The sequence below is a fragment of the Lottia gigantea genome (assembly GCF_000327385.1).
Source record: "Lottia gigantea unplaced genomic scaffold LOTGIsca_63, whole genome shotgun sequence".
NCBI classification, from domain to species: Eukaryota; Metazoa; Mollusca; class Gastropoda; family Lottiidae; genus Lottia; species Lottia gigantea.
Genome location: NW_008710145.1, coordinates 1,311,164 through 1,330,774, shown reverse-complemented (window position 1 = coordinate 1,330,774; position 19,611 = coordinate 1,311,164). Strand labels below are relative to the sequence as shown.

The 19,611-nt window shown below is 32.5% G+C and overlaps 3 protein-coding genes across 3 annotated transcripts in view; 2 read left to right on the top strand and 1 right to left on the bottom strand.

Annotated features, from left to right (window-relative positions):
* Positions 1 to 6,213: 6,213 nt before the first annotated feature.
* On the top strand, positions 6,214 to 13,902 carry LOTGIDRAFT_235361 (hypothetical protein; the record flags this gene model as incomplete). The annotated part of the gene is made up of 7 exons (XM_009064554.1): positions 6,214 to 9,721; positions 9,952 to 10,077; positions 10,207 to 10,283; positions 10,505 to 10,682; positions 10,870 to 10,975; positions 11,320 to 12,615; positions 13,549 to 13,902. 7 exons carry the CDS (start codon positions 6,214 to 6,216, stop codon positions 13,757 to 13,759), a joined length of 5,502 nt encoding a protein of 1,833 aa, XP_009062802.1. The 3' UTR covers positions 13,760 to 13,902.
* Positions 13,903 to 14,380: 478 nt separating this feature from the next.
* LOTGIDRAFT_235360 (hypothetical protein) lies at positions 14,381 to 18,016 on the bottom strand. Its single transcript, XM_009064553.1, has 3 exons — positions 17,443 to 18,016; positions 16,360 to 16,520; positions 14,381 to 15,990 (listed from the first exon to the last, which is right to left on the bottom strand). The coding sequence occupies exons 1-3, from the start codon at positions 17,464 to 17,466 to the stop codon at positions 15,777 to 15,779; spliced, it is 399 nt and encodes a 132-aa protein (XP_009062801.1). The 5' UTR covers positions 17,467 to 18,016; the 3' UTR covers positions 14,381 to 15,776.
* Positions 18,017 to 19,390: 1,374 nt separating this feature from the next.
* The window catches only part of LOTGIDRAFT_167090 (hypothetical protein), a gene marked incomplete at both ends in the record, with an annotated part of 2,822 nt that continues 2,601 nt past the window's right edge, over positions 19,391 to 19,611 (top strand). The window contains one exon of the mRNA XM_009064552.1: positions 19,391 to 19,507. Within this exon, the coding sequence (XP_009062800.1) occupies positions 19,391 to 19,507 (117 nt within the window). The remainder of the gene's footprint in view (positions 19,508 to 19,611) is intronic.

The following is a 19,611-nucleotide window of genomic DNA, read 5'->3' as shown; positions in this document are numbered from 1 at the left end:
CTCAGATGTGGTTCAAATTGGTTATTGCATATTCTCATGAGAACCATGCACCGATCATACAAATTAACATTGTACATTTGACTTTCAAAGGATAAGACCAATGACTTCCTTTTTGGTTGAGGAAATTGCCCCATTAAGATCCTGTGACATTTAGAATTAAACAGAAAGTGTGAAAATTGGATGTTGTTGCACGTACCATGAATTTTCTGTTGTCTTCGGTCCAATTTTCAAAAAGTTATATGGATCTAGAATAAGGTGAGAAAAGTAAAGAAAATGTTATGTTATTTCAACCAATAGACAATTAAAACAAATAATGTTTGTTATTACCAGAACAACCTTAGAATTTCCCTTGGCTATTGTCATCACTAAGTATCAAGCAAAGCTGGCAATTACAGATATTTAGTTGAAATTGTATCATAAACTGACATGACACTGACAGAATCATTACAAACTGAACCTAGTTTTACCATGAGGAAACAAGTTTATGTCAATTTCTAATGAAGTCTGTCATAAAAGTTGATTTGTGTTGTAAATATTGATAATATTGATTGACCTACATCTACCAGATTGCCATTAGAAACTGTAATGATATTGTCACGCTTAGATCAGGTCAATCGGGACGGCTTGTTTTATCATCTGCCAACCTGTCAGTGCAACAGAATACTGCTTATTTTTACCCACTGACAAACTATCATGAACTAAATTTGAGCAACTTTTTAAGTCTTGATTGATTTATAATCAAGTCAGTATGATTATTAGTTCAAATGATATCATCTCCAAATTATTGACTTTATCAGTTCTGTCCAGGTTAGTTTTGAATGTTTGTTTGTAAACAATGTTTTATTCATATAAAAATGAAAGGGATTTGGGAATGGCTTTCGCCAATGTTACCTCTCTCCCTCTCAGTTTTGAATATATTTGGAAGTTTTTACAAGATGGCAGTTATAAAATATAACTTTCTGTTATTTAGTATTTTAAATCTGATTGTTGTAATTTATTTAATTTATGATTAAGTCAGTATAATTACTAGTGAAGATTTAACGAGTTCTATTCAGGTTAGTTTTTTGTAATTTTAAGTTTTTGTATCAAGATGACAGTTATGAAATATACCTTTTTGTTATTAAGTACTTTGAAGAAACTTGATCAGAAACATAACCGCCAACTGACATACACAAATCTGATTGTTTTTTTTATTAAACTATTTTGATAAATTATCTATTTCAATTATTAAAAAGGTATGATCACTATAGGAGTGCCAACGATCTGTCTGTTTTTCCACAGGTAAACTATAAGAAAGGCAGTATGGCCTATCAATCTAGCCCTAATAAGATTGTCTATGATTCAGAGTTGTGTTAGATTTAAACTAGAAATACTGATGACTAATACAGTCAGATGAAAGAAGAAACTGCTACATTATGGAAATTCAATGTTTCAAATACCGGTAATTTTAACTTCAAAAGCTATTTAATGAGAATTTTATTGTCTTTTAAAGAAAGGAAATCTGAATGTGTTTGATTCACATTTGTAACAACTTGTATTGGTTTAAAGCTTCTTGATTTCTAAATAACTAGTTTTGAAGTCAACAAAAAAAGAATTTTTGAATTACCTGTTGGAAAAAAAGAATGCACTTTCCTGAATCTGTCTTAAAATAGGGTTGACATATCATGCTTTTTTTCTCACAAAAAACGTTTGTTAGATTATAATCATGGAATCAAAAAATATTTTAATAAAGATTATTTTTATATCAGAGATTAAGGAAAGATTAAAGTAGTGCCTTTTGGCTACATTTTGATAATATATCTGGAAATATAATTTAATTCTACAGTTATATTTGTCTCTTTTTTTTATTATTAAATTCATGGAAATTGATTTTTGTATGATAACTAATCTTGTAATACCATATAGCAAGCTATATTATCTTCCTTCCTCCCTACAGTTCCTACTGCTAATAAACATTGTTGTATGTCTGACACCTGTATTATTTGGCGCCAAAATTCATGATATTATTTTCTGTTTTATTGTTTTTATCCTATGATATTATCTGGTGTTATGTAGTATCAGTGTTTATCTAAATATCAGTTCTTTGACATACAGATTACATTGTCTATTTATAGTCTTGCTTATAACAGCAATTTTATCATATTTCATGCTCAAGTTATTTTACTTCTGTGCATGTTATTTAATTTCTCAATTGGTAGAGAAAGGGTTATTGTTGCCAAAACCACGCCCCCTTATCAATAAATAAATGGTGAATTTTAACCAATAAAAACAGACCTTTCATGTATGCCATATTATACACGAGTTTTGCGCATGTATTTAAAGTTACAAAATAAATGTAAACATAGCTACATGGAAGCAAGTTGATTTGTCGGTTTGAATATTCATGATTTCACTGTCAAATACTTGGTGTTATATTGCTTTAGGTCAATCTAATGGCACAGATGTTCCAAACCGATGTCAAATGTTAGTGCAACTTTTAAAAGGTGTTATGTGTCTGAAAGCCTTGATCTTTCATTTAGATACCTAGTCATAAATAGCACCTTTATCAACAGAGAAATTAAACATCATTCAGTAGCCTACACTACAGTAATTTAGTCTATATACTTATGAAATAAAATGTAGATAGAAGTCAGAAGTATAAGTGTTGAAGGTGTCAAGGTTTGATTTATTTATGATAGTCTAGTGTTTCTAGTAAAAACAATATGGTCACTAATTCTTCACTACAGTATGGTTTTCCTATTAGTATGTTGAAAGATAGATATGTTTGAGAGGTTGTACAGTCAGGAAGGTAAGATAGGTGTGTTTAAATATCAGGTATAGGAAAGATTTGTAGTAGTTTGTACTGGAATGATTTGAAAGGTACCATAGTGATTCTAATAAGCTCTATCATTAAATGCCAAATATCATCATATCCATATTCAGGTTATTAAAGGAGAAAAGTTGGTTTTGATTGTTAAGCATTATTAGATGGTGTTTCAATAGTAAGCTATGGTATTGTGCAGATCTTACATGTAATGTTATTAAAGTTGCTCTTTGATGATGAGGAACATTGATCACATAGAATCTGACACCATTCCATATGGTTTAATGTTGTAATTGTAATTCTGTGTGCATTGTCAGGCATTTTAGCCATGCGACAGAACTTGTGATCAGGGAAGCTTAGCACCTACTTGCTGATTTACCATATTTCTGGTGTGGTCCTTTCCCATTGTATTTATTGTAGGCATGATCAAATCCATTAATGAACATGATAATGATCAATTTATTTCAATCAGAAACTGATACCAGTCTTTGATTGTCTATCTTACATTTGACTGTTATAATCAATAGAACTAAATGGCAGAAAATACCTTCTGGCTACATGTTAAATAGTGCATGGTAATTTATTAGAATGAATACAGTAATAATAGAAATATATAATGGTAGACCATCTGTTGACTTTAATATTTCTAGAGTTTATAAGAAGTAGAGGTAGAGTGTGACAGATGGTGGAGTTGTTCCACCCAGTATCAATATATTGATCTTAGTCTAGAGACTGTAGGTCTGTACAATAATTCATACAAATAAATATTACCATTCTACATGACAACTGGAGTGACACACATTCTATGGTGGACATTGATATGGTGCAATTCAAATATTTCTGTGTCATTGTGTCATCATACAAACATAGCTAGAAATAGCTAAAATGACTATTGCAAATGCCTACATATAAATAGCTGTTTCCAATTTTAAGAGTTTAAATGTCTGTTAAGTATTTGTTTTTTAATCCATTGTTTTTAGAGGAACTGGTCATTATTACTTTACAACCTTTAATATGAACCATTCAGTTTTTATATAATGAAGATTGTCATTATTATTGTATCAGATTTGACCCACTTTCTTATTTTTTGTCATTAACTAATGTTGTTTTTCATTCAGTCTAAGAATAGTTTGGTAACAAATGTTCCAGTTGGCATCAATCCCTTATACAGTAATTTTAGAACAGTTAATGATCATTTTTTTACTGTTTAACAAATTGTATTTGTTTGTAAATTACAACTATGCAATTTCTAAATGATTAAATTCTAGAATGTTGTACATCATAATTTGTACATCATGTTGGTTAAGTCCCAGTAGGTCTCATTAGTATATCTTGTATGGTTATTATCAGTTGGTATAATTATACCAGAGTGTTTTCTTTATGTCATTAGCTGAAAGTGTGAAGCTTCACATTATTTCTTCATAAACAATGATGACTTTATATGAATGTAAGAATATCTACTTCTTTTTGAAGATGATTGTACTGTTTAGAGGTTGACCTAACCAACATGATACAATTATTGATTTTCTCATATCATAACATCAGACTGCTAGTGATCATACAATCATACTGAATTTGTCAGGAATGGGAAATTGGTAATTTTGTGTGGTTGAAATTATGTAGTATCATTTACTTTAAAGAGGTGAAGTCATTGAATCAGTTGATAGAAGACAAGTTCTAGCTGTCTGTAGGGCTTTTGAAATGTAAATTGAAGAGAAAACATATCCAGATATTTTATAAAATAGTTCAAGTACCCCTTTGTGGTTTGGTTGAGACATTAAGTTGTGTAATATGTAATAACAAGAAATGGCAATTTGACATAGACAGGCTTTTAAGAATTTGATTCAAACCAATTTCATGTCTGGACCAGAATAGAACAAAACAATGATACATTTTAATTGATATCATTCTAAAAATGTACAACATGAATTTTGTGTAAATTAGATAGATATATAATATTTTGTTATGACAATGATATCTATAACACTGTATTCTATAAGTTGATATTAGGCTATATTTCACAGTCTCGCTCTCTATTCATCCTGAATTTGACATTTTGGTAAAGCGCCAAATATTGTGAATAATATATACAGAGCTAATAGTGATGTAGGCTGATCTATATTTGAATGTTTAATATGTGAACACTGTCTAGTATAATGTTGTAAGATATTACATATGGTAGTGCTTAGAGTTCTCTTTATTATGATTCCTAACTAATTAGAATTGATTAGTTTCATATGGTAGGTAAAGAAAAGTATTTCCTGCTATTAGTTCAACAAATGAATGATAGCTTTGTACTTGCCTCATACTTATATTTAACAACTAAACAGTGATAGCTTTGTAGGCTACATAGAAATTTACAAATTACATAAACAGTTTGATTGAAGTCTTTTTGGATCTTTTATATCTTTTGCTAATTTTGTTTTTGTTTAAAGACAGATAGTGACTAGTCACAGACAAACTTTTTTTGCAAATTTACCAACAATTTAAAACATAAATACAGTCAGTTCACGTTATTTTAAAGGGAAGTCAATTGTCAATCTGGCTAGTACATCATCAATGCTACCCCATAATATGTGCAATCTTCCCTGTATGTGATGAATATTTGATCTGATTGATATCTTGTTGGACTATATTTTGTATTACAAGTATTATTTTTCATGGAAGTCAGTTATCAAGGAAGTAATTATAGGTTTTCACAACAGACATGAATTTTTAACTCATATTTTTAAAATCTATGCTTATTTATGTTCAATGATATTTGGTGTAGGTTATGTAAAACAAGGAAATAGTCTAGCTTTGAACAGAATAATAATCAAATGATAATTTGTAAAGCTCAAGGTTACCAATCTTCCCCGTGTGTATATCTGTAGATTTGAATTTTCCAATATTTTGTAACATCAAGGACTGAATATATTCAAATGTGATGTGACATGTTGTATTTGTTTCTAGAAAAGTGGTTAAAATTGCTTCCTGCAAAATGTTAACATCTTCGGTGATTTTTAAATTTGACATATTTGTCATAATATTATATTACGGGGGAAAAACGTCGAAAATTGCATAAAACCTAAACCAGTGATTGTTGATACATAATGCTTAATGTGTCTAAAATATGTTTTTAAGAAGTTGTTGCTTTGCTTGCCTGATGAGGTGAATGTTCTTCAAGAATTGAGAATCAGCCTTTATTGTATATATACAAAACTGAGATATTAAAAATCACACAAGTAACGCTTGTAACTGGAAATGAATGAATGACTGATAATCTTTCATCATGGTTATATACACAGTACATTCCCCTAACAATGTCAGTCAATCAATATCTACTGTGTTCAACAATACTTTATTGATTATTTCTCTATTTAAATTTTAATTCTTTTCTTTTAATGTATTTTCAGACTGCATGGAAAAATATGTCCCCAACGTTTGGATCATTGAAGACAAGTAGTAATGGTAATACTGTAAATAATGGAGCCAATATTACAAACATTTTACAGAATACCGACAATATTACTAACAGGAACTATACTCTAGTTTGTGTGGAACCTATTAATAAAAATGTGATTCAATGCACAAATCAGATTGACAATGACAATTACAACAATAAGGCGACAGATATAATGGTAGATTCTCTGAATGAGGGCTACCAGAAATTGGAAACGCGAGCAACACTACCTAAAGTTCATCCCAAGGGAAAGAAGAAGTATTCTACTTGGAAGGATGTATCTCCCAACAGTAGTAATGAAAACATAGTTGGGAGGAAAATGAGTGACAGTTTTGGAAGTCCAAAAAGATCGAGATCATGGGATGTTTCACAAAGTAGCAGTGGTCAAACAGTTACATGGAAGGATTTATCACCAAGTAAAGTTAAGGGACAAGTTCGTCAAAAGCCAGTGCGTAAGAAAAGGCCTGAGAGTGGATATTATTCGAATGATGTTCAAAGTGAGGGTCAGGATTCACGTGAAGAGTTTGATTCGTTATCAGGAAGCGACCAGATGAATAACGGACGCCATTCATCAAGCTCATCTCCTGATGATGCTGGATTCAGTGAATATTATTATGATGAAGACTTTACTGTGAAATTTGACACAAATATTAGGAACTCGTCATTAAAGGCAAAAGAAGAGGAAGAATATGCCTTTCCACCATCTTTAACCGGTAGTTATAAAGGATTTGGTAATCTTCGTGAATCTCTGTCTCATCCAGATCTTTATTTTGGAAATTATGAATCTGAACTGTCTGGTAGTCGTACATCAATGGAAGTATCATCCAGTGAACGTGAAATGATGTGTTCTAGTGACATGTTAGAATTCAGTAATGATCCTCTGTTCACACCTACCCCAACAGCTGAAATAGGTGCACAGCTATACTCCACAGACAGTTTATCACAAAATCAATCGAATTGCTGTAGTCGCACCTCAGGTGATGGAAAGCTAACTGTTGATTGCTGTCCTCGTAAAGATGAATATTTCCTCTCCTTTAATTCATCTTCACAAGGTCAATCAACAGCTTCATTAAGCAGTAACTCCTATGCATCACAAACATCCTCTCAAGATGGACTCGCTACTTGCAGTCCATCATGCAGCTCAAATGAAGGTGAAGAAATTTGCTCCAATAGTTTCCATTTTTGTCAGGCTGGTCAGAATGATGGTTATTCAAACAGTTGTAATTTAAAAGTACCATCTGGAAAGTCTGGACTTGATACTCTGGAAGAAAGATCAATTGAAAAGTCAGCTTCAACTGAGGCTTCAAAGTCTTCAAATGGAAATGCCTCCCAAAGATCACCAAAATCAAGCCCCAAATCTTCACCAAAAAAGAACTCTCCTAAATCTTCTCCAACGAAAGAGGGTTCCAAAATGACGCCTAGTAAGGGGACTTATGGATCATTGGATGGACAGCAAAAATTCTGTGGTACAGATAAACAACAGTCCATGAAAAGGGTAAAAAAACTAACATCATGGAAGCAAGTAAAGAATCTGAAGAAGTTTGGTATTCTGTGTACCTCTTCAGACAAAGTTCACAGTATGCCAGATCTGTGTGTTCAGACTTCATGGGGAACAGGATGTAAACAAACACTGGAGCAAAGAGGATTACAAGAGATAGCAGATAGTTTCCACAACAAGAGACACTCATCATCTCTATTAGAATTGTACCAGAGAATGAAGAGTCCAAGTAGCATGGTGAGTCTTGACACCATCAGAGCTGTGGAACAGATATTATTCCCAGATAACAGCATCAATGAGAGATTTCAATCAGAATATAGTGGGAATAGCAGTGAATCGAGTTTTGATGGAAGTGAGAATAGCTGTGGCTGTCCTTATCAAGAAGATTCAAGATGCAGTAGCAGGAACAGTGTGAATTCTCCAATACGATACACAACACCAGTTAATATGTATTCCAGAAGTACAGCTATCTCCCAAGACAAGGTCACATTATGGCATGGTACTAGAAACTTCTCTTCTCAGTTTCCTCCAAAGACACAAGAGTGTGGAATCCAAGCATGTATGGATGGAGATCCAATTCCTCTTAATGATCAATCACAACAGACATCACCAAGCTCACACAATGAGATCTTAAATATCTTAGAAGACATTGGTGTAGATCATGAACCCAGGAAACCTGAAAAGGAAGCTCATCAACGAAAAGCTGCATCAGAAACCAGACAGAGAAGCAGAGAGCCAAAATCATCAAGACGGTCATCAAGTTTGTCACCATCAAGACACAGCCAGCATAAATTCTACTCTCATAGATCACTGCCAGACTTGAGTTTCTTATCACCTGGACCTCGAATAGAGCACTGTGAAAATTCTCTCTTTGACCCAGTTAAAATCCCAATAATTCTGACACCAGTTGTTGATGATAGTCAGCAGACTCAATCATGTCAGAAGGAATCTGGATATTGCTCATGTCATAAAGAGAAGCGACGTTCAGGACGATATTTTGAATCTGGATCAAGCAGTGGCATAAGTACCAACTCCACATCTTCTTGTATTGATGGAGATTGCTATGATTGTAGATGCAGTCAAGGTATGGCTAAAGATCTGGAAAGGATCCTTTTCCAACCACCTCATCTAGAATGTGCCCAGAAGTACATACCACGATCTGATTCATCTCACGGAACTCATCATCATCACCATCATCATGATCGAACAGATCATTCTGGACATGATCATCATTCATCCTTTGGCAAAAGAAAATCATCTCGCAAAATGAACTTGAGTAATTCTTCCAATTCTTCATCATCTCTTCATCTTGATAAATTATATTCAGTGAAAGAAGAAAGCCCAACATCACCAGAGAAACATTCACACACAGTATTTGACCAAGGAGCCAAACTTCATGGCCATGTGTTTAGAGGATATCATTTATCAGGCAACATGGAGAAACGCTACCATAATCGTGAATATTATGAAATTGAAGATGATGAAAACAGCTATTCTATTGAAGTTCAAGAAGACATTAGCTGTGGAAGAAAACCATTAAAATCATGCTTACGCAAAATGGATAAAGGTTGTCGATCACGCTCACTTTCAAATCCTGACAACCTGAATGCTCAGCTTAATGATTCATTGAAAATGCCTAGAAAGCCTAATCGCTACTCCATTGCATGTGATAGTCTTTTCCCCCAAACTACTGATAAGGAAACAGATATTGTGGAAGTGACTGAGGACCCTAAAGAGGAAGTGCCATTTGCAGCTGTAAATCCAGTTGCTGAAGAACCCGAAGAACAAGCTGGTTCCCAGAGCACCTCTTTGGATGACGGTAGCAAAGCTAACAAGAGAGTTAGTTTTGCATCTGAAGTCTTGTTCCAGTCACCACAGTGCAGTCCACAAGTTTCTCCTCATCGCCTCCCTGATTCTGCTAAAGTTACTAATATAGAAATGGAAGATGAAGAATTACGCATAGAAATTAGTGAAACAGGTAAAAAAATAAAAATTTTATATATGATTATTCTACACCATAGAATAAAACCATAGTATATGTGATTATGAGCCAATAGGAAAGGTATTATAATTATATGGCTAAATCTAGATTTTGTGTAACAATATGGATCTTGAGTTAAAAGTCCAGAATTATTATATTGATATGGAATATTTAAACTTTTCTCAAAGTGTTGATTTATAACACATCCATGTCTTCTATTATTTCAGTTCCCCCAGAGAAACCTAAAAGATTATTTGCTGAAAACCCTCCCGTTGAGTTCCAAATCAGTCCCACCCTTGATGACAAGGTTCAACAAGGTTCTGAGGAATTGATGGAACTCAACAGGAAAATAGGTAGGTTCTTCTCTTGTTTTAAATATATATATATGTATGTATGTTGTAACAGCCCTGATTAGATGCCATCCATTTTGTGTTAAAATATTATTGTGTACTTGATTAATATTTGAATTTATTTTTTTGTAGCTTTGCTTTCCAACATAACCCGTGCAGCTGAAACCCTAGTATTACATTTCGCCCAAGCCAGGGATCCTTTCGATAAGGTAGGTTGCTCTCTTTTTCGCAAGGTATTTTTTTAACCAAATTTTGCCATTGTGGTTCAACATATTTGGCAAGAAATTGCTAAATGTGACTCTCCAACCAGTAAACAATCGTCTTATAACTACACCAAGTACACACTGTTTAAAAGTTGATTATTTACAATTACTAAAGTCAAATCTTATTCCTTCTATCTGTTTAACATCTTTCTGTCATCTATTTTTAGTTACGCCTAGGGAGCGTTGCTGAAACGCCAGAAGTTGGAACACTAGTTTTTAAGGAACTGTGTCCGGCCATGGAACAGGTGATAGAAGATGGAATGAAGCCACATAGAACTGGTATTCATGTCTTTGGTAAAATTCACATCACTCCATGGAGAATAGCAGAAATGTCAGCAGAAGTTGGTGAGTAAATAGTTTATTATAACACACCATGTCACTTAAATACCAATACTTTTTCATTATTGGCATAAGGAGTTCACTGACAAGTTTTCCATACAGATTTGTTATTCACTTTGTCATAGCCATCATTAGCCATGATCTTTAGGAATTGGTGCAACTAATAAGAATAAAATATACTGTTACTTTTTAGGTCCATACACAAGATCAATCAATACACTGGTAAAACAGTTGAAAACAAGGCCAAATCTGCTGTCAAATAAACAAAGGTTTTATGCCTTTATTGCTGGACTTCTCAAGTAAGTAATAATTGTTGACAAATGTCAATCTCATAGCAGTGTTCAACTGTAGTCTCGTCCAAAGGGAGGAAAGACAATTATGTAAAGTATTTTATATTGGTTTTTACAAAGTCATACTACTGCCTTACATAGAGAACTTCATAAAGGCTAATGAGCAAAGAATAGAATTATTATTATTTTTTTAACCAAAAAAGAAGTTTGAGGTCACTATTTGCTGATTAATTGATAATAAATTCAGTTTGCATAAAATTTAATTGAAATTTGGGTATGTGACTTGCACAAGTCTTTTTTTGGGAATAAAATATCAGCTTGCTTTAGTGATCTATAAATATTTTATTTTATAGTTTAAGGTTACTGGATTTCTGGGTTGGATACATTCAGATGAAAGATGATTTAAAAGAACAAGTTTATCACCCTGAAGCCATTTTACGTTACAGTCAGACCAAGCTTGATAAACAGTACAACAGTATGATTCTTGCCTTACAACCACTCTCAACTCTACCATTTCAATTAGATTATGATCTTGTTGCTCATACACCAGCTGCTGCAGCCATGTTGGATAATTCAAGTGATGGGAAATCTGAAGATAAAACTGTTTCTGAGAAGGTTGGGACCAAATCGGCAGTACCAAAAAGTGTATCGGATAGTGAACAACTCAAAGGTTCTAGTAAGAAAATCTTGGATTCATTTGGAAATTCATTGATCCCAAAAGCTAAATCAGTTACATCAATAACAATGAATAAGATTCAAGATGGACCCAAGAAGCTCAGTACTTTCACTGCTCGTAAACCAGTTGCTGGAAAGGCTCAATCACAAGTACCTGTACCAAAAACACAGCCTAAAGTACAACCAACTCCATCAAGGATTCCTGTAGGCTCCTCTAAAATACCACAACCTTCTAGAATACCGACTAAACCTACCAGTACTCCTAAAGTCAGTCAGATTCCAGTCATGCAGAAAAGTACTGATTCCATTTCTAGCACTGACTCAAAAGGAAACAAGACAACCTGGGCTCAACAATCACCAACTAGAAGCCCAACCAGGATGCTGTTCAATGGAGAGTTTGTGGAACCTAAAGAAGAAGTGAAGGAAGAAGTTGCCAGTAATACACCAGTGGTAACAGGACTAACACAGAAATTTATGGAAAACAGAAGTCTGGAAAGTTCTGCGGGAAGTGTAGAAAAGGGAGATGACTCAAGTTCAAGTTTATCAATGAAGGCTCTATTGGATTCTCCTACTAAAACAGTGACTGATGGCAATACGAAAAAGACAATTGATATCACCTCTTTGATTGATAAGTTGCTTCTGTCAAATAAAAACATTCAGCAAGTGAAAAGTTCTGAACAGACATTACCTAGAGCTGAATCAGTGAGTGATGAAGTCAGATCTGCTGGATTTGATACTAAAAATATCAACAAAGAAAGTGAAAGTGTCAATGAAATCGATGATGCTGTGATGGACAGTGATGAACAAATGAAAAGCGAATCACATCTGAAAGCTGGTTCATCTGCTTCGTCGTTTGCTGTAATTGAAGCCAGTCCTATCATGCGTGTACAGCTTCCAAAACCTCAACCAGTCAAAGGTTGTGCACAGAGCGAAATGGCTATGAAAAGGGATGATTTTAGACTCACTGAATTCAGGTAGTTGAAATATCTAATTGTTATGTTGTGAATCCATTTTTGTTTCCCTCCTAGTTCATTTCTGATTTTCTTTGTGAAGTGCACAGTATTCAAGAAGCCTTAAACAATTATGAACAAAATATTCATTTGAATGTAGACTGCATTGTTTAACTTGGACCACAGAAGATTAAAGTTTTAGTGAATTCTTAATTTTTATGCATTTGACCTTTTGATAGCTATAATTCCAAAGTGTTTTGCTGTTATTTATTTGCTGTGTCTCCTCTGACTTCGTTGATTGTTGAAGCACATATTTGTTACTATTTATTATTAGTTATGTCAGATGATTGCCTGATGTATTTGGTGTGATATTGTAACCTTTATTTCCTTATTTCTGTTATTTAGGTTTGTGAATGTGAAGTAACACAATTCTGCAATGTTGTTCAATTTTGCATGGTAAATTTATTTTTTGTTGCATTTTTACTTTTGTTCAATTTGTTTTTGCATGTAGCATTAATTTTAACATGAATGTTGTTCAAGCATGTTTCACAGCAGAAAATTGATGAATGAGCTGATATTTTTGGATATATAGTTTGCTATTAAATTGTGCATGAACTGCATGTCAGACTCAAAATTGTTGGCAGTACTGGTTCTTAATGCACACACACAATATGTTATTAAAATTAAAATTCTTGAGCAGTTACAGATGTTTGGGATTTTTATTGACTTTTTGATTTTAGGATATTTGAAAAGTATGGAAAAAATAGGAAACGAATCAGTTTTATGTCTGAGTTTCTTCTCTTTATCAAATGAGTAGATGTAAGCTCACATAAAAAAAAATGTTAATTTTGAGGACCAAATAACATAAAACTGTATCATATTATGTAAACTGCAGTCAGAAAATAATCCTTTGCATGCCATATAGAAACTAACACCCTAACCTCATTTCTATTATAGATATGGTAAAGTATTAGAAACATATGATAGTGAGGATAGTGATTATTTATCGTATGAAAAAGGAGACTATCTAGAAGTGCTAGCTCAACTGGATTCTACCTTGTTATATTGTGCTAAAGGTTCTCAAGAAGGACTTGTACAACTTACAGCTATTAGACCAGTCACTGATGAAGATGAATTCAACATAATACATAATGACTTCTATCAATAATACACTAATTAACATATTAAATTAGTGAGATTCAGAAAGTGATTTGTTTCCAATTACAGAAACATGTAATTCATGATTATTGTTAAATTTGGTTAATTTGTATGGGTAACTTTGGCATTTTATTGAAGCTTATTTGAAAGATGAAAATAGATTTGGTAAAAATTCTTTGTGGTGGTAATTAATTCAAAATATTTAGTTGGAACCAATCTCTTTCTGAATTTGGACCTGTAAATATTTAAACTGCATGTTTTCTATATAATCATTTATTGTTTTCACAGTGCAATTATTACTTAGACTAACAAAATAGTCTTTAGATATTATATCACTGAATATAGTGGTATGGTAATATGTTATGTCTAGTTTAAAGTGCAATATCCCCAACCCCCAAATAGAAATATATATACCCCCACCCTCTTGTATGTTCGTTATATATTTCTTTATTTCATTGAATGTGTTATATTCACATATTATGTAACTGCTGCATTTATTACATTGCCATGTTTGAAAGTGGAGATGGGTGATCATTAAAGCTTTGCTTAAGTAGGGTATGTGTGGTACAAGATTGAAAGGAGAGGATAGATTTTGTTACCCATGTATCACAGGCTTGAAGCACATTGTTGGGTTAATTTCTAGTCATTGGTTAATGGTTTTACACAAGTTGTTTGTATTTATAGAGAAATAGTTGAGACATTTAACTAAATCCATAAACTTCTGATTTGCTCAAATCCAAATCTTAAGTTGTATGGAATTTGTTAACATCAAATAATTGTACGTAAATTATTGTTAATGTAAATGTTATTATCATTAGTGCTGTTATTTTAAAAATTATAACTGTAAGGTAAACAAGACTTGTATTTCACTCAAGCATAATGCTTTTAAACACAAAACCTTGATACACAGGTCTTGTTCACAGATAGTTATATTTCTTCTATATTACATCACAATTTTTATGCAATTTGTTTTCTATTCTTACTTTGAAGTGATAAATTATGAAGAATTTGAAGCATGTGCATGAATTTTGTATCTATTTAAACAATGGCCAATTTGGACAGCTTTTAGAGCTCATTTGAAATGTTTCAAGTCTTTCAATTGTTACCCTTGTTATTCTATTACATTTTTCATCATCCATTTAGCCAACAATTCCAATTTTAAAATTTACAGCTTAGTAGCTCAAAGCAAATAACAAGATGCTTTCTTCAGAAAAACTTGAAGAAAATCAGCCTATTGGACTAAAAAGCTGTGGCCTTTAGAATTGGACCTTGAAGGTGTATGTAATAATAAGACCAATTAATATTTCATAATAACAATTACATTTATTGATAACAATAAGAAGGTATAGTATTAAATCAATCATAAGATTTTCATTAATTTCAATTCAAATATTAGAAATTGGCTATTAATATGAAGTAAAGCCAATTAAGGAATGAAAATTATAAATTTTGTTTTTCAGATTTTTTTTTGTTATTTTTGCCATCACATTTTTGCTTCAATATAAAGTGTGCAATATTGTATTGTCAATCTTTGTCTGCAGTTAAAATATATAAACTTATAAAAATTATTTTCTTGTTTCTTTTGTGAATATATTGGATTGAATTCCTTCAGGTTTTAAGGCATTGAACAAGATGTTTTGCATTGCAATGAGCTCTGAACACTCATGTAAACATTTTGCTTCAGTTTTTGACCACAAATTTTGGTTCAATAAATTTATATGAAGTCAAAAATGAAAAATGCTGAATAAAGTCTCCCAACATAACACATAGTTGACAATCTCTTCTATATTCCACTAAATGTATGAAGCAATTAAATTTTCTTCCATATTATGTGCATTGAATATCACACCATTTCAGTACTTTATAATTTACCTACTTACATTTAAACACAAAATCTTACTTGATATTTATGTCAAAATATGGAAATATCTAGAGCAACTGGATCAGTTATAGTGCCAATATTTGCAGTTAGATTGACTAGTCAACACAGCAATGATTCAATTCGAACATTTCATTAAGAATCAACACTATCTGCGATTATAGGATCGGTCATCATACCCTCGATTTGTGTCACCATATCCCCTGTTATCATTATACCTTCTGTTATCATATCCCCTGTTATCTCTATGTCCACCTCTAGAGCCTTCTCTATTATCTCTGAATCCTCCTCTATAACCACCTCTGTTCCTATTATCATATCCTCTGTAACCACCATCCCGATTTCTGTTATCATTTCTGTTCCTAAAATTACAAAGATAGAAATAATAATTTAAAAGAAAAGATACATCTGCTAGAAAATAAAAACCAAAACTATGGTCTCTTTCAAATTCACAGATATGTCTATTCAAACTCATCACAGAATAAAAGATACACTTTTGAAAAGGACAACATTTATCGGAGATGGAGATCAAGATCAATCAGGTGGTAAACAAATGCACAACTGGTTTAACTGTTTATTAACCCTCCCAAAATTCTAATCCAGACACCTAGAGTCAATTAACTTATCATTAAGCACAAATTTTATAATATCTGAGATAAAGTATGGTAGGCTTAAAATCCATTATCAATGTATACATATACATGCAAAACATTTTGATGTAATAAGCTTACTGATGCCAGTCGTTGCGTTTCACAAACCAATCTTGAAGACATGGTGGTGAATCTAGTGATTTATCAATAGTTGCTTTATAATCAGGATCATCCTCTGTATATCTTGATTTAAATAATTCTTCATATTCACTTAACATACTTTCTTCAGCCATGCCTAAAGTCTAAAAATAATATTTAAACAAAAATTATTGAGCAATATAGCGCATCAGAAAACAGGGCATTAGTTATATAATAACCAATGAATGAATTGTTAAAAACACGGGTCTATTATCTGCAATAAACTAATATATTACTAAGGCTAAAAGTCTTAATCAAAAAGTAGACTACAGCCAAATGCAAACCTACTACAGTTGAAATGGCTAGGCAGTTCTCCAACAGTTCTTGAAGAATAAATTGCCCCAGTAATTGTATGAAAAACCATTTATTACAGTGGTGTAACCTATTTTCGTGGATATAAGGATTCAACACCGAATTTCGTCAAAGTTAAAAAAACGAAAAAAAAATTTTATGTCTTAGATGTTTCCTCAGATACTCTACAAAATAATTAAAATTGGTTTATTTTGATTTTCTTTATGAATTCTTCACTTTGACACATATTTCATGAGCAACCAACTCGGCTACGGCGACAGAATGTGTCACCTATTTTCGTGTACAATGTTTGATCTATAAATAAGTCGAGAAAAACACGTTGTATAGATACCGGGTGGTATAATTAACTTCTCTTAGTATTTATCTTTAATATTAATTCATTATAACTAGTGACAATTCCTTCAAAGAACCACGATTTAAAAAAAAATAGCGACTGACAAAATAAGATTCGTAGCGTGATTTATTGCTAAAAGTCACTGAAACAACATAAAAATATGGTGCACTTGGTGTTCCATAGAAATTTTCTGCTGACACGGAATCCGCTAGTTGATCATGTGACTTCATTCGTTGGACTACATTCTAGCAGACGACACTTGGAATTCCGATTAGCGCTTGGGATTATAAGGAAATTCGGCCGATAAAAAATGGTGACGTTTGGTAATAAGTGAAATCCTCCATTTTGTATTTGTCAAAGTATACATTAATACATTTTACCTTGCTTGAAAGTACTGGATTCATTCTACTAGCTGATATTGTACAGAAAACCCATGTTTATTAAAACAAACTAATGCGGAGGTCGCGCAAGGTCGCTCATGTAAATTATTAATCATTTCCGGGAATCCACGAATAATAGGTTTCCCCGAAATTAGTTTATTTGACTGTACTTATGTCCAGACCTATTTCAATCTGTCAGCAACAATCAAAATAAGCGACGATAAGCATTGGCTTGTTTCCGAAACCCTATACAGTTATACTGAGTAAAAATGATATGTATAGTAGAAATAAAATAGGCCTAGTGTTTAAATCAAAATCTCCCAATAAGCGAGTCCAAGTTGACAAAACTAAGACACCAATTTGACCAAATGAAATATCTATATTGAAATCGTGATGAGATATCATAAAGGGAATAATTGAAAATACGTGCTCCAATTTTAAATTTGAAAAAAAATTATCTCTCCACCTGCCAACACACAGAGTAAAGTACTAGAACTAAGATTGGACGACTCAGGAGTGCTTCCTTATTTTGTTATGAGGTGGAAACAACAATCTCAGTTTTGAAAATTTGTTTCTTGCACTCAATCCTGTTATTATAATATATTTATTTTCTATCATCATGCCTTTTTCGATACAGCTTTTATGTTTATTAATAATGGCTGGATGACAAAGAAACTGAACAATAAAGAAAGATAACTCTTTTGTTTTACTTCCGGTTGCATGGGTTTTTAAAAAATAATTTTCATTTCTTTGTAAAGTCTTGGTCTTTCGTCGTGGTTCATGAAAAGTATGTCATGAGGATAATTTATTAAGAAAGCATCTACGATTAAAGCACAACTTACTGTCCCATGCTGCTATACTATGCCCTCAGCAAAATAGATTTTGATAGTGCAATTATCACTCTGCATAGTTGTATTACTCTCTGGCTGACAGTGGTTTCCCCCCTTTACAAGTTCCTCCCATAGTGCCACTATTAGTGGTTTCCCCCCCCCCCCCTTTTCATTTTCGACCTCAGTAGTTTCCTCCTCTATATAGATACATGTAAGCTTTGGATATGTGAAGAAGGAGAACTTGATTTAATAACATATTTTATTTCACTTTAGATGCAGTACTCTCTGACTACACTTTTTTTTAAATTGAATTTTGGCAATCATTTTCACATGACTTGAAATATCAACTACAAAATACTACTGAGACTACCTGAGAGTCTTACATTGTCTTTGGGTTGATGAAATTGTCAACCACTGGAAAGTTATTGCAAGTTAACATAATTTTACGGAGAGGAATTTTCAGTCTGAAAAGCAGGTCATTTTCACTCGAATTTTCTGGGAGGGAAGTGTGTTTATTTCAAATGTAAAGTCATTGTACTTTATATTTCTATGGACCTGAAGACATTCTAAGACAAATGACATAAAGTTTAAAATTTTATTTCGAATATTTATGAAATAAGAGAAAAAATTCAATTCAGAGCTCAATGTAGTCAGATAGTAGGATTTATTTATCATGGGTTAAGTTAAAATTTTCAACTATAGGCCTATACTATCATCATGTGTCTTAGAGTGAAAATGTATTTGGGGCCATAGAATATAATAAGTAAATATTTATAAGTTTTGGTGACAATTGAAATAAACACACTTCTTTTCCAGAAAATGATTGGCAGACATTGTAGACAGAAAGTACTGAGAGTCTCATAGTCATCATTATAAATGTAACTTCATGCAAATAGTAGCCTTAATGAATATGAAAAGGGTTTTTTTTTTGGCATCTGTCTGTTGTTCAGTGTTTCAGTGACATGTTGGTTTCACTACAATGTTTTTGGTAGATAATGTAATAAAACCATTGACTAGTTTACTTTTTAATTTATTATCAATTCAGTTCTAATGTTTTATTAAGGTAAAAAATTTGGGAGATTCTACATATTGAGTGATATTAATCTACACAAAGTCCAATGTTTGCCAGCAGTAGTCATTTGAAATTTTGGACCTTTAGTGGAGAAGCTGAATTACAAACTCTTCGTTCTGAAACCAGTCAGAAGTATTTAAATCAACATGCTATTCATTTGTCTGTAAGTTTGAAATTCATTTATTCCTTGTAAAATATTTCATACAAATAACAAAATAACATCTTTTAATATTTAGTGCTTTTGATATGAGTAGAGTGGTCTATTGG

Excerpts from the sequence above, each read along its gene's own strand:
- LOTGIDRAFT_235360 (XM_009064553.1), bottom strand. The coding sequence starts at position 17,466 with ATGAATCCAGTACTTTCAAGCAAG. Across the intron at positions 16,521-17,442 it reads ATCCAGTACTTTCAAGCAAG|ACTTTAGGCATGGCTGAAGA; the intron begins GTAAAATGTATT and ends TATTATTTTTAG. Across the intron at positions 15,991-16,359 it reads AAACGCAACGACTGGCATCA|GAACAGAAATGATAACAGAA; the intron begins GTAAGCTTATTA and ends TTGTAATTTTAG.